Source organism: Nerophis lumbriciformis, linkage group LG07 (genome assembly GCF_033978685.3).
Source record: "Nerophis lumbriciformis linkage group LG07, RoL_Nlum_v2.1, whole genome shotgun sequence".
Taxonomy (NCBI): Eukaryota; Metazoa; Chordata; class Actinopteri; order Syngnathiformes; family Syngnathidae; genus Nerophis; species Nerophis lumbriciformis.
This window is the reverse complement of record NC_084554.2, coordinates 46171353-46184975: the sequence shown is the minus strand read 5'-3', so window position 1 is coordinate 46184975 and position 13623 is coordinate 46171353. Positions and strand designations below refer to the sequence as shown.

Here is a 13623-nt window from a genome sequence, read left to right as displayed (position 1 = left end):
CAAAGTCTAACTCCATCATTTCTTCCCTTTTCTCCTGTCTCAATAGTTCACATTTGCCTATGTGGCAAAACATGAATCATATTCCACTTTTGCAGCGGTCCAGTCAAATGTTAATAGTATAATCTGTCCTGCAGGTGGTGGCATTACACCCCCACTTCTCCCGATCTAGCAACAAGCAGTTTGTCACCGGCGGCAACAAGGTAGGTTGGAATAGCTTTATTTTTTATTTTTTCCTACTGTGTTATTTCACCGTTTGGCACTTTTTAGGCATTTTCCTCCGTCGACGCCATTATTCGTCCCGATCGCAGGCGAGCAAGCTCACTCCCTCACTGGAGCGTGGCTAAAAACGAAGCGCGGGGCCTTTGTCTGCCGTGAAAGCTTCTTGCCGGAGTGCTCTTGGGAGAGCTGCCCATTTTCACAAAGTGCTGTCCGCTCAACAGCGTTCAAGTGAAGGGTGAAAAAAAAAAAAAAAAGACATTGCGGCCCAGAGAACGGATCATTATAACAATTGTACATAGTGTGAAGGTTTTCTTTCTTTCTTTTTACCATTTTCTGGACATGTTGCCTCTAGTAAACAAACTGCAGTAGGGACTATTAAGGTTTCCGCGTGTCATTAAAAATAATTAAAAGTAATTAAATGGATTTTGTGTAAATGAAGGCCTTAAATGGCAATAAAAAGCATTAAATATGATGTGCGGAGGTATTAAAAATGTCATACAATTGCAAATGGCAACAAAAAAGACAACAAAACAAACCACCTGACCAAGTTCTTCCCAATTGGGGCAAAGTTTACTGAAGTGCAGTTTTTGCCAACAAATCTTTAGAGTCCATTTTATTTCTATGTTATCTATTTAAGATAATTAGACTATAGACCTTCCAAGTACACTAGTTAAAAAATACTACAGTAATGACAAATGTGCTCATTGCATTTAAAATGTTTCATTGCTTTATCTTATAACATGTGTGATTAATACAATCACAGTTAATGTACACTTTTCAACTATTCAACATTATTATTGTCAAATGCTTACGATGTTGTCTATACAGACAATTGTATGCTTTTGACTATATGGGCATTAAATTGTTTTAAGTTGCATTAAAATGCATTAAAAAAAGCATTAAATTAGATCTGCTGATACCTGCAGAAACCCTGAATATGTACTTCTCCTATATCACAGTATTACATGTACCGGTACCTTTTTATAAGCTATAATTTTATGTTACCTGTACCTGGAAACAGGTCTGTAAGATCCAACACATTAATTTGACAATATATTAATTAACATGCTTAGCAGCAAGTCTCTGATATTATATATATATGGTTGTATTCCAATGCTTGTCAATTATATTTTTGTTGCGCCTCACCCCCAGGAAGATGAAAACATGTCCCGTCCCCACTCTCAGCCGTGACTATAAGTAGTAGTAGTAGTATTGTTGTAAGTACACCTCTGCATAACAATGTATCCGTATTAACATGAAATAAAACAAAAATAAAAAGTAAGAAATACAAGGAAAACAAAGAATAACCTTGAATTAAATGTGCAGCAATTTGCCTGAAAAAAAAAGGAGTCCTAATTTAAACTATACACATTTTTTGACCCACTTGAACGGATATATACTGAAAAATGAAATTGAATAAAGTAAAAAAAAATGGTACATTCAAATTGATTAGCAACATTAACTCATAAAACACTTTAACCTTCAAAACAAAAATGAATGAAACAATTAGCTTATTTTTTAAATCATATAAATAAAATAAATACTATTACAAATTAAAATAATTATAAATAAATGTTAATAAATTGAGGAAGTCAGGATTAATGGCCCCACTATTTGAGAAGAACTGCTATATCGTAATATTTGGGATAAAACATTTCCAAACAATTTTAGAGACATATTAATTTCCATGTCATTAAATATGTTATGAATTATTTCGATTAAGTCATCTTGTGTGGCTAAGTAAAATCCAAATATTATGAAAGAATTGTAAAACAGTGTTGAATTCTGAGATGAAAATAGCATTCTTACAGAATTATACAGCTATACTGTACCTATTGTTGTGTCCAGTTGTTGTGCTTAGTGTTGCTTTCACTAAATGCCCGCAGCACTAACCATAAACTGACGCGGCGCCATCGAGCAAGTATTTTTAGATCAAGTCTACTGACATTTATACGACCGGGGCCGAGGCGTAGCGACTTGTTTTGCCCATTGTTGGACGCCGCGTTGCCATTTTCTCTGAATTGCCGCCGATTTCTCTCACTCGCGGCGTTGTGAAGGCCTCCGCGAGGTGCCTGCCACGGGAATCGATACGCCTCGACGGGAGCCGCGTCCTGTCAAAAGAAAATTCAATTTTTGCCTCGGCGGTTCTTTTGTGGTATCATCTCTTTGTCGGGCTAAAGCGTTTATTAACATAGCGCTGCTGCTGAAGCTCATACTGCCCCTGGCTCGCCCTTCCTGCTGATATTATGCAGGTTTTGTTTATGTAATAAAACACTCAACATAACAGGGAATTTGTCTCTTTTTTGCCGCCATATTTGACTTTATCCTCGCGTTATCCTCTGGGAATACGATAAATGCTGTGTCATCATCTTTTCTGTGTGAAAATTACACTATACTGTATTATTTTTAGGTTATTTCATCTCTCGCACTTGTGAGTCTAAAGTCTACATCAGGGGTGTCCAAAGTGTCAACTGGGCGCCATTTGCAGGGCCGCGGCTGAATTTTTAAAGGCACATTCTAAAAATACTATTTAAAAGAGCATAAGGGTCAAATGTAACAAGAAAATGTTGACTCTGATACCACAAAGCTGCCCTGTAGGCTGTTTTTCTTTAAAACTGTAATTGCTCAAAAAATAATAATGAGTCAAAATAATTTTTGTTTTGAATTAATGATCTATTCAAGGCTCCAAATACTTCAAACAAAAAAATCCACTTAGAAATATATTTGGGGGAAATATTGCATGTTTTGTGTGTTTGCCATATAAAAAATCTAAGTTTTCCTTGACAAAAAGGGCATTAAACCAACAATCAAAATAAACATTAAAAAATAACAACTTATAATCTATGAATATATCTGAAGTTGATCTAAAGATGTACTTATCTTTAACACTTTTATGAGTAAGGCACTTTAGGATCCCTAAGAATTTTAGTGGAACTTTAAAAAAAAAAAACTGTCATTGCTCAAAAAATAATAATGAATTCAAGTCAATGTTTTGAATTATTGACCTATTTAAAACTCCAATTACTTCACATTAAATATTCCACTCTGAAATGTTTAAAAGAAAACATTTTTTTGACAGCTAGATCTGAACTTGATGTAGAGATTTAAGCCTTGATTAATAATAATTTAAAACATATAATAAATTACCTTTTTTTTTTAACATTTTTATGACTGACACAGGACCAGACTTGATGGAAGCCCTTGTAGTGAAAAAAAATAAAAATATTATATATATATATATATATATATATATATATATATATATATATATATATGTATATATGTATATATATATATATATATATATATATATATATATATATATATATATATATATATATATATATATATATAATCATTTAATATTGGTTTTAAAAATGAAAAATATTAAAATGTCTTCCGCATGTTTTCATTTTTCAGTGTGCGGCCCTCAGTGGAAAAAGTTTGGCCACCCCTGGTCAACATTCTCTGGTGCAATAAAACCAGTATCTACATTCAAAACTTAAAAAATCAGGAAGACAATTTTATCACTATGCAGCGTCCCTTCAGAATCCACTGTTCCTATTCTGCCATCTGTTGGTGGCTTTGGCGCTACTGCACTCCTGCTCATTGTCGCTGTGTTTCTTGAAGCTTCTCCTGTACGAAAAGAACTGGATGAATCGCTGGAAGACCTCGTTGCTGCACGAAGGCGAGGGCTCCATCACCAATGTCCAGTGGAGAGCCAACCTCATAGCGTGGGCCAACAATGTGGTAAGTGTCCCCACTGCCATCCAACGTCTTGTCCTGGGATCTCATGTTTTGCGTGTCTCAGGGCGTCAAAATCTACGACATCAGCACAAAACAGAGGATTACGAACGTGCTGCGAGACAACGTCAGTCTGAGACCTGACATGTACCCCTGCAGCCTGTGCTGGAAGGACAACACCACCCTCATCGTGGGCTGGGGCACCTCCATTAAGGTTTGTTTGTATTAGGGCTGTCTTCCAATAGTCAAAGGTTAAATTTTTCGACTATCAGTTTCGCAGTCAAATCGTTCTACATCAAACCCTCATCCTCCCACGGTGGGTGGGAGTTAAGTACATGCTGACCTCCTCCAAGTATGTTGGGAAGATGGATCGGTTGCATTCATCATGTCTTTTTTAAATATAAGTCATATGTTGTTATGTGCAGACGAGGGTTGTACGCTATACCGGTACTTATAAAGTATCGCGGTATTAATCGGCCTTATACTGCCTTTGAAAAGTACCGGTACCATTCTTTCATCTAAGTGCTGCTGTGTGGCGGTGACTACAGAGCCGAGGCGCATGATGTTGAGTGTGTCAAAACTCACACTCAGAGTGCATACAAGTAATAACATCTTGGAGAGGAAGAATGGCAAAAAACTAAAATTCTACTGGTTATTAAAGAGCGTGCGTGAAGTGCAATATGGAGGTATTTGGGCTTCAAACCTAACGATAAAAGTGACGCTTTAAACAGGGCGCCACCCTACTAACCCACCAGTGCCTCCAAGGAAATGCCCCCCTCTACTCACCCCCAAATCCTCCACACGACACCTCCGCTCCGGACAGGCTAACCTTCTCCAACCTCCGAGGACAAAGCTACGAACAATGGGAGACCGAGCTTTCTGCTCCGCCGCTCCCAGTCTGTGGAACGCTCTCCCTGACCACCTGAGGGCACCACAGACTGTGGATGCTTTTAAAAAAGGCATAAAACCCTTATTTTTAAAAAAGCCTTTTTTTTTTAGATATATGCATACTAGTTCTAGCTATTAGGCTGTTCTAGTTTTTATTTTTATTATCTTTTTATTTAAAAAATGTTTAATACATTGTAGCACTTTGAGGTTGTTTACTCAATGTAAAGTGCTTTTTACAAATAAAATCTATTATTATTATTATTATGGTTGCATGTACTGTTTTGCACCTTTCCTGCTTGTCGGCTCCCAGACCGCGGTCGAGGAGAGCAGGGGAGACGTTCCCTCCAGGACCGATGGATTGTCGGGGGTAACACCTTTCACTTCACAATGGGTCCGTAAAGCTCCGCTCTTACGCCGGAAATACGAGGCGCTATAGACGAATAGAAGACGGATCGGCACTTGTACGTCCGGTTTAAAGCTCTGAACAGAAAGATGGCACCATTTTGTACTCCCTCGTCCGAGGAAGAATGCATTGCGGAAATCTTTTATTTATAGATCTGTATCGCTCTGGAATAACCTGCCTCGAATTCAGGATTCAGGATTCAGGATTCAGGATGCTTTATTATTGTCTATTCTTTAACATGTACAAGACACATAAGAACTGAAATTACATTTTCGGCACAGTCCCACTAAGAGCAGACATACGTTACAGGAAGACAAGACGGGACCGCCAACGGATCAGCCACTTACGGCGCTCCTTAAAAAAGGTGGGAAAAAGGTGATATTGGGAAAGGGGGAAGAGTAAAAAATATCAGTCAAAGGCTGGACCCTCGGGAGGGGGTCCAGACTGAGTCCAAGGGAAAAAACCTAATTTGCCATAGCACACCTAAACATGTTACATATAATCACAACAAATTCTCACCGGCATTGAAAGTAAACAGGTTTTTAAAAGGAAACTAATATTTTATCTGAGTCTGTAAATTAGTTTGCTTGTTGATGATTTTTGTTTGGTTTTGTATTGTGTAGTTATATGTCTATGGTAATTAATATTCTGAGACTGTAAATTGTTTGCTTGTTGATGATTTGTATTTGTTTCTGTATTGTGTAGTTATAATTATATGCTTTTACTTGTAATTGTATTGAGTTTGTGGACCCCAGGAAGACTAGTGGGTTGTTGTGGCAACCAGCTAATGGGGATCTTTAATAAAAATCAAAACCATAGCACAAACAGTTCCACATCTATTCAGTGTCTCTGCGTGTGCTTTATGAAAACTGTTTGCATTATGGCCGTCAGCGAAGAAATATCCATAAATTAACCGCACAGTTTTATAAGCCGCAGGGTTCAAAGCATAGGAAAAAAGTAGCGGTTCATAGTCCGGAATTCACAATATATTAGTCCAGGTGTACAGATGATCATGGCTTACAGTTTAAAAAAAACATTTTAACATTTAGGAGATTTTCAATTTAAGGTTTTCATAAGATGTAAGTCGGGGGTGTCCAAATGTTTTGACTCGGGGGGCCACATTGGGTTAAAAAAATTAACCGGGGGCCAGGCTATCTATCAATATATTAATCAATACATTCATGAGTTTAATGTTGTTTAAAAGTCTATCCTATCCTAAATAATTTAAAGAGCTAAATCATGACACCACCATCAGAACTGTATGAAGAAAGTTACAGTAACTTATAGTTAATATTTCAAGATAAAACCTCTGTTATTTAGTTATTTATTCAAAATCAGTGTTCTGAATTGGAAACTTGAGAGATTTGGTTTCCAAACGCATAATCTAGGTGTGTCTGCCCGGTTTGTCAAAAGCCAAACATGATCAGACTCTGGTCTTTCCATGGGCTGTAGGATGAACTATTTGGGGGATCAGACTCATTTATGGTGCGTTCCATTTGTACTGGGAAGTAGGAATTTTGGAATTTTCAACTGGAACGCCCCTTGAAGTCGGATTCCGGACTTGGAAAGTGGGAGCATTCTCACCACCCCCGAGTTTGTTTCAAAGATGGCTGCTCTGCATGTAAACAATGATATCCGCTTCTCTATTATCCAATATTAGCACTTCTGGTTAGTTTTTGTGGCCGTAAATCTGCCATACACCAAGTATTGTTCATACATAGTGTAAACTACATTTATTTCAAGTGGTAAATAAATACGTTGAACTTTGCTAGCAATAGCGTCTTTTTCCTCTTCATCCACCGTGTTTGAAGGTTGCAAAAAGAGTGCGCATTTTCCCATAAGTTGTTTATATTCAGACAAGGCAAGCGCAAAATGAGCTTTTGTGGATGTGGCCATCTAGATTTCCGACATCGTGACCGGAACACTGTGACCTTGTTCCCAGCAAGGTAGCATTAGTGCATGGAAACAAAGTCATTGAAAGGACGAAAAGGCCTAGTTTGTATGTTTCAATGAAATATCTTGTGTAATTCTGCTTCTTCATCGACAGATTTGTGTGGTAAAGGAGCGCAATCCCACGGAAATGAGAGATCTGCCGAGTCGTTACGTGGAAATAGGTGAGGACAGAGCTTTAGACGACTCAAGAACTGAATCACATGAAGACAGTTTACACTTTGGCCTTTCAGTGTCTGCATTCGAGGCGGAGTTCTTCATCAGCGGGCTGGCGCCGCTGGCAGATCAGCTGGTCACCTTGTTCTTTGTGAAGGAGAACCCCGAGCACATGGTAGCTGTCCCCACCTGGACCTGTTCTTCCGTCTGGGAAATCTCAGAATGAACTTTTTTTTTGTGCCCCGGAGCAGGACGAGGAGTTCCTGGCACGGCCTCGTCTGGACATCATCCAGCCTCTCCCTGAGAGCTGTGAGGAGATCTCCTCCGATGCACTGACCGTACGCAACTACCAGGAGAACGAGTGTCGGGACTACCGCCTCGGTGAGGGCCAGGGAAAACACTCTTTAGGGGCGCTAATTGAAAGCTTCTTTTGTGTCACATCTAGGGGTGTTCCCATCAGGGTTTTATGCTGACAATTCCGATATAGGCCGATGACAATACCGATCACATGTAATAACTAGAGATGTCCTAGAATGCTTTAAAATGTAATATTGGAAATTATCGGTATCGGTTTCAACCTCCCGAGACTCCCGCATTTCATTGCCCCCCCCGAAAATCTCCCGAGGCGACCATTCTCCTGATTTCCACCCGGACAACATTATTGGGAGCGTGCCTTGAAGGCACTGCCTTTAGGTCCTCTACAACCCGTCGTCACGTCCGCTTTTCCTCTATGCAAACAGCGTGCCGGCCCAGTCACCTTATATATGTGGCTTTTACACACACACAAGTGAATGCAACTCATACTTGGTCAACAGCCATACAGGTCACACTGAGGGTGGCTGTAGAAACAACTTTAACACTGTTACAAATATGCGCCACACTGTGAACCCACACCAAACAAGAATGACAAACACATTTCGGGAGAACATCCGCACCGTAACACAACATAAACACAACAGAACAAATACCCAGAACCCCTTGCAGCACTAACTCTTCCGGGACGCTACAATATACACCCCCCCCCCCGCTACCACCAAACCCCGCCCCCCCAACCCCGCCCACCAATCTTCCACCAAAAAAATGTTTTCAAAGTGGAATATTTGATGTGAAGTAATCGGAACCTTTAACAGGTAAATAATTCATAATAACATTGATTTTGATTCAATTTTATGTTTTGAGCAATGACAGTTTGAAAGAAAAAAAAACAGCTTTGTTTTATTAGTCAATATTGCAACTTTTTCTAAATTACATTTCACCTTTAAGCTTTTTTATTTCACTTTTGTTATGTTTTTGTTTATTTCAGTAGTATTTTTAGAATGTGCCGTGCATACTTGCCAATTTTCCGGGAGACTCCCGAAATTCAGCGCCTCTCCCGAAAAACTCCCGGGACAAATATTCTCCCGAAAATCTCATTTTTCAGCCGAATTTCAGCCGGAGCTGGAAGCCACGCCCCCTCCAGCTCCATGCGGACCTGAGTGAGGACAGCCTTTTTTCATGATGGGAGGACAACAGGGTGACAAGAACTAAATCATCCAGACTCGAGATAAATTGTATTATTATGTTTATTTTACCTACAAATAAATATATTTATTAATTAAAAAAAACAAAAAACTAAATACATTATTACTATATTTTGCTAAAAACATCAAAATTAGTTGTATTTTTATTTGTATTTTTTCGTGACTCCTTATTACAACCAGCCATAGAATTATACATTAAAATAAACATATTTGAAATAATTGATTTTAAATTATCATAATAATTCATTTAAAATGACCATATTTAATTATTAAAATAATTGCTTGTTTATCAACAACTTTAGCATTTTATTCATTACATTTTGAAACTCTCAGAAGCCAAGTTATGTTATATTCCTTAATATTTATTTATGCAAGTTTGAAGTATCAATTATCTAAACACAGATTTGTTTGCATATTTTCAGGATGTAGATATCTATATATCTATATATATATATATATAGATATATAGATATCTATACATGTATGTATATATATATATATATATATATATATATATATATATAATATGTATGAAATACTTGACTTGGTGAATTCTAGCTGTCAATATACTCCTCCCCTCTTAACCACGCCCCCAACCACGGCCCGCCCCACCCCCGACCACCCCCCCAACCCCCACCTCCCGAAATCGGAGGTCTCAAGGTTGGCAAGTATGGTGCCGTGGGCCTTTAAAACATTAGCTGTGGGCCGCAAATGGCCTCAGGGGCACACTTTTGACACCCCTGCTATAGATAATAAAAAATTAAATCTGATAAATCTAATGGATAAAAAGCAGAGCCTGGCGACGTATGCGCGTTTATCATAACTCTCTCGCTCTCTCTGTCTCTGCCCCTCCCTCACCAATGTTGCTACGTGCGCACACCTTCACAATTTGTTTTGTTTTTAACCCCTTCTTAACCCTGAACGTACATTGAAAATACACGCAACCCTAACTCAAAATGCCGGACATTTGAGGCATTTAAGAAACTCCGCCCGGACAGCCCCGCAATACAGGACGTATGGTCAGTCTATGTTAACGTAAAACATTATCATGCCAACAGGGGAACAGCTAGCATACTGGTAAGATGGCGGCAAGTAACGAAAGCGTTGGATTGTATTGTAGAACATTCGGATGGAGAGTCACTCTTCTACATCATCAGTCCCAAAGACATCGTGGTGGCCAAGGAGCGCGACCAGGACGACCATATTGACTGGCTGCTGGAGAAGAAGAAATATGAGGTTTGTGTGAAAGGATGGAGTAGTTATCACATTTATTTCCTGTCTCCTCTTTCTGGCTTTGTCAGGAAGCGCTGATGGCGGCGGAGATCAGCTTCAAAAACATCAAGCGACATGACGTCCAGAAGATCGGGATGGCCTACATCAACCACCTGGTGGAGAAGGGCGACTACGACGCCGCTGCAAGGTTGCGTTGACTGCACGTTTAGTCACCGCAGTGTGAGACGTTCAGTGTGTGTGGGTCGTCCTGCAGGAAGTGTCAGAAGATCCTTGGCAAAAACATGGAATTGTGGGAAAATGAGGTGTACAGATTCAAGACCATCGGACAACTGAAGGTGGGTCAGGATGAAACAGTTTGGTTGTTTGAAGACTTGAAGGAAACCTCCTCTGCAGGCCATCAGTCAGTATCTACCCCGAGGGGACCTGCGCCTCCGACCGGCCATCTATGAGATGATCCTGCACGACTTCCTCAAAACGGACTACGAGGTGCGTCTTGTGCACACTCAGCATTTAGGGTGAATCTGAAAAGTGTCCTTTTCTACTCCCGTCAAAGGGTTTTGCCACGCTGGTCCGGGAATGGCCGGGAGAGCTTTACAACAACATGGCCATCGTTCAAGCGGTCATGGACCACCTGAAGAAGGAGCCCTCCAACAGCACCCTGCTCACCACTCTGGCTGAACTGTGAGCGCTGAAATGTTGCATTCAAGGAGCCAATCAGACATTGGAAATTCAATCAGAAATTGAAGCAGGTTGTGTCGCATTTTCAATAACATCCTTCATGATGGTCGCCGCATTTGAGCGAATAGAGCGACCATGCGGCCAAGGAGCATTTCTTCACTTTCGGAATGTTTTACCATGTCACTTTCCTTTTCTTTGACGCACTGCATGTGGTAGATATCGTTGGGGGCAAAACGTGAACTAAAAATAGCAATAGTGAGTGTTGCGATTATACAAAACCCAAAACCGGTGAAGTTGGCACGTTGTGTAAATGGTACATAAAAACAGAGTACAATGATTTGCAAATCCTTTTTAACTTATATTCAATTGAATAGACTGCAAAGACAAGATATTTTAATGTTCGAACTGAACTTAATTTTTTTGCAGATAGTCATTAACGCAGCAACACATTGCAAAAAAGTTGTCACAGGGGCATTTTTACCACTGTGTTACATGGCCTTTCCTTTTAACAACACTCAGTAAACGTTAGGGAACTGAGGAGACACATTTTTGAAGCTTTTCAGATGGAATTCTTTCCCATTCTTGCTTGATGTACAGCTTAAGTTATTCAACAGTCCGGGGTCTCCGTTGTGGTATTTTAGGCTTCATAATGCAACAGACATTTTCAATGGGAGACAGGTCTGGACTACAGGCAGGCCAGTCTAGTACCCGCACTCTTTTACTATGAAGCCACGCTGTTGTGACACGTGGCTTCGCATTGTTTTGCTGAAATGAGCAGGGGCGTCAATGATAACGTTGCTTTGATGGCAACATATGTTGCTCCAAAACCACGCATTTGTTGACAAAGTGGTGACCCTCGCCCCATCCTTGTTTGTGAATGACTGAGCATTTCATGGAAGCTGCTTTTATACCCAATCATGGCACCCACCTGTTCCGTATTAGCCTGTTCACCTGTGGGATGTTCCAAATAAGTGTTTGATGAGCATTCCTCAACTTTCTCAGTCTTTTTTGCCACTTCTGCCAGCTTTTTTGAAACATGTTGCAGGCATCAAATTCCAAATGAGCCAATATTTGCAAAAAATAACAAAGTTTTCCAGTTTGAACATTAAATATCTTGTCTTTGCAGTCTATTCAATTGAATATACACACAATAATTTCACCTCAAAATGTAGTGTATATTACTGTAAATGGAAAAACAGTACTGCTGTTTTTATGGTAAAAAAAAAAAGGCAGCTCAGTTGCCAGGATTTTACTGTAAAATGTAAAAAATTTTTTTACTGTAAATAAAAAAACTGCAATTTTACAGTAAAATTTTGGCACCTGAGCTTCCAGTTTGTTTGTTTTTGAACAACTGTATATTTTTCGGTATATTACTGTAAATGTCAAAACAACACCATAGTTTATTACAGTTAAAAAAAAGTACAGTTTTTTTTCATTTAGAGAAAAATGCTGTAAAAACCACATTACATTTCACAATTTACCATGAAATCTATTGCTACTTTTACATTGCACAATTTGATGGATAACTTGCTTTGAAATCGTTATTACTAGTATTTATTTCTATTTAAAAAATGGTTTGAATGTTTGATAATATATTTTTGCATAATTAGACAATATTTAAGTTAACATCATTTGCGATTACATGGAGTACATATATTGTTTTTCTCCCAAAATAGAAAGAAATAATGCATTTAGTAAGAAAAGTTACAGTACTTTATTGATACATGTTATTTCCAGGCTTTCGAGGGCCAAATAAAATGAAGTGAAAATATAGGGTGAAAAGGATTTGCAAATCATTGTATTCTGTTTTTATTTACCATTTACACAACGTGCCAACTTCACTGGTTTTGTGTTTTGTAGCTCGATTGATTATCGCTGCTGATATTTGGCATTTTGACGTATATCGGTATTGGCCTTTTGTTAATCCTCATCAGCCTTTTATTTTTTACAACTACATCAGCTACATTATACTATTTCTAGGTACACCTATGCCCAGCGCTACGACAGGGCGCTGGAGATCTACCTGCGGCTGCGGCACAAAGACGTGTACCAGCTCATCCACAAACACAACCTCTTCTCCTCCATCGAGGACAAGATCGTCCTCCTCATGGACTTTGACAAAGAGGTGCAGGTTCTCGTCCTGGCGGTGGCGACTGCTGTTGGCTAGGTTTGACCCCCCTTCCCCCGCTTGTGTGTCCGTAGAAAGCTGTAGACATGCTGCTTGACAATGAAGACAAGATATCTGTGAGTTCTTCTTCTATGAAATAGAACTCTCCCGCACACTTATAGTTTCTGTCTTCTGCGACCATCAGGTAGACAAGGTAGTTGAAGAGCTTGCAGGCCGGCCCGAGCTTCTCCACGTGGTGAGTTATTTGACGTTTGTATTCATTTTCTACCGATAACATTACCCTTCTTGCAGTACCTCCATAAACTGTTCAAGCGGGACCACCACAAAGGCCAGAAGTATCACGGGAAACAGATCGGCCTCTACGCCGAGTACGACCGCCCCAATCTACTGCCCTTCCTACGAGACAGCACCCACTGCCCCCTGGAGAAGGTAGTGTTAGTGGTGTTCATCAGGTGGTTGCACATCTCCTCCATGAAGCAATGTCCAAACATCATCAATCTATGTGTTTGTCAGGCTCTTGAGATTTGTCAGCAGCGACACTTTGTGGAAGAGACCGTCTTCTTGCTCAGTAAGTATTGAAGGTCCCATATTAATAATAAGGAATTGATTATTATAATTAGTTAAAGGGGAACATTATCACAATTTCAGAATTGTTAAAACCATTAAAAATCAGTTCCCAGTGGCTTATTATATTTTTCGAAGTT

General features: G+C 39.4%; 1 protein-coding gene across 1 annotated transcript in view; it reads left to right on the top strand.

Annotated features, from left to right (window-relative positions):
- vps41 (VPS41 subunit of HOPS complex) overlaps nucleotides 1-13623 on the top strand; it is a 51848-nt gene that overhangs the window by 25891 nt on the left and 12334 nt on the right. Inside the window, exons 7-22 of the mRNA XM_061965061.1 lie at nucleotides 135-200; nucleotides 3850-3969; nucleotides 4031-4177; nucleotides 7302-7368; nucleotides 7438-7535; nucleotides 7612-7741; nucleotides 10001-10116; nucleotides 10182-10300; nucleotides 10367-10448; nucleotides 10507-10599; nucleotides 10667-10794; nucleotides 12772-12916; nucleotides 12994-13035; nucleotides 13104-13154; nucleotides 13211-13348; nucleotides 13433-13487. Of these exons, the coding sequence (XP_061821045.1) occupies nucleotides 135-200; nucleotides 3850-3969; nucleotides 4031-4177; nucleotides 7302-7368; nucleotides 7438-7535; nucleotides 7612-7741; nucleotides 10001-10116; nucleotides 10182-10300; nucleotides 10367-10448; nucleotides 10507-10599; nucleotides 10667-10794; nucleotides 12772-12916; nucleotides 12994-13035; nucleotides 13104-13154; nucleotides 13211-13348; nucleotides 13433-13487 (1597 nt within the window). The remainder of the gene's footprint in view (nucleotides 1-134; nucleotides 201-3849; nucleotides 3970-4030; nucleotides 4178-7301; nucleotides 7369-7437; nucleotides 7536-7611; nucleotides 7742-10000; nucleotides 10117-10181; nucleotides 10301-10366; nucleotides 10449-10506; nucleotides 10600-10666; nucleotides 10795-12771; nucleotides 12917-12993; nucleotides 13036-13103; nucleotides 13155-13210; nucleotides 13349-13432; nucleotides 13488-13623) is intronic.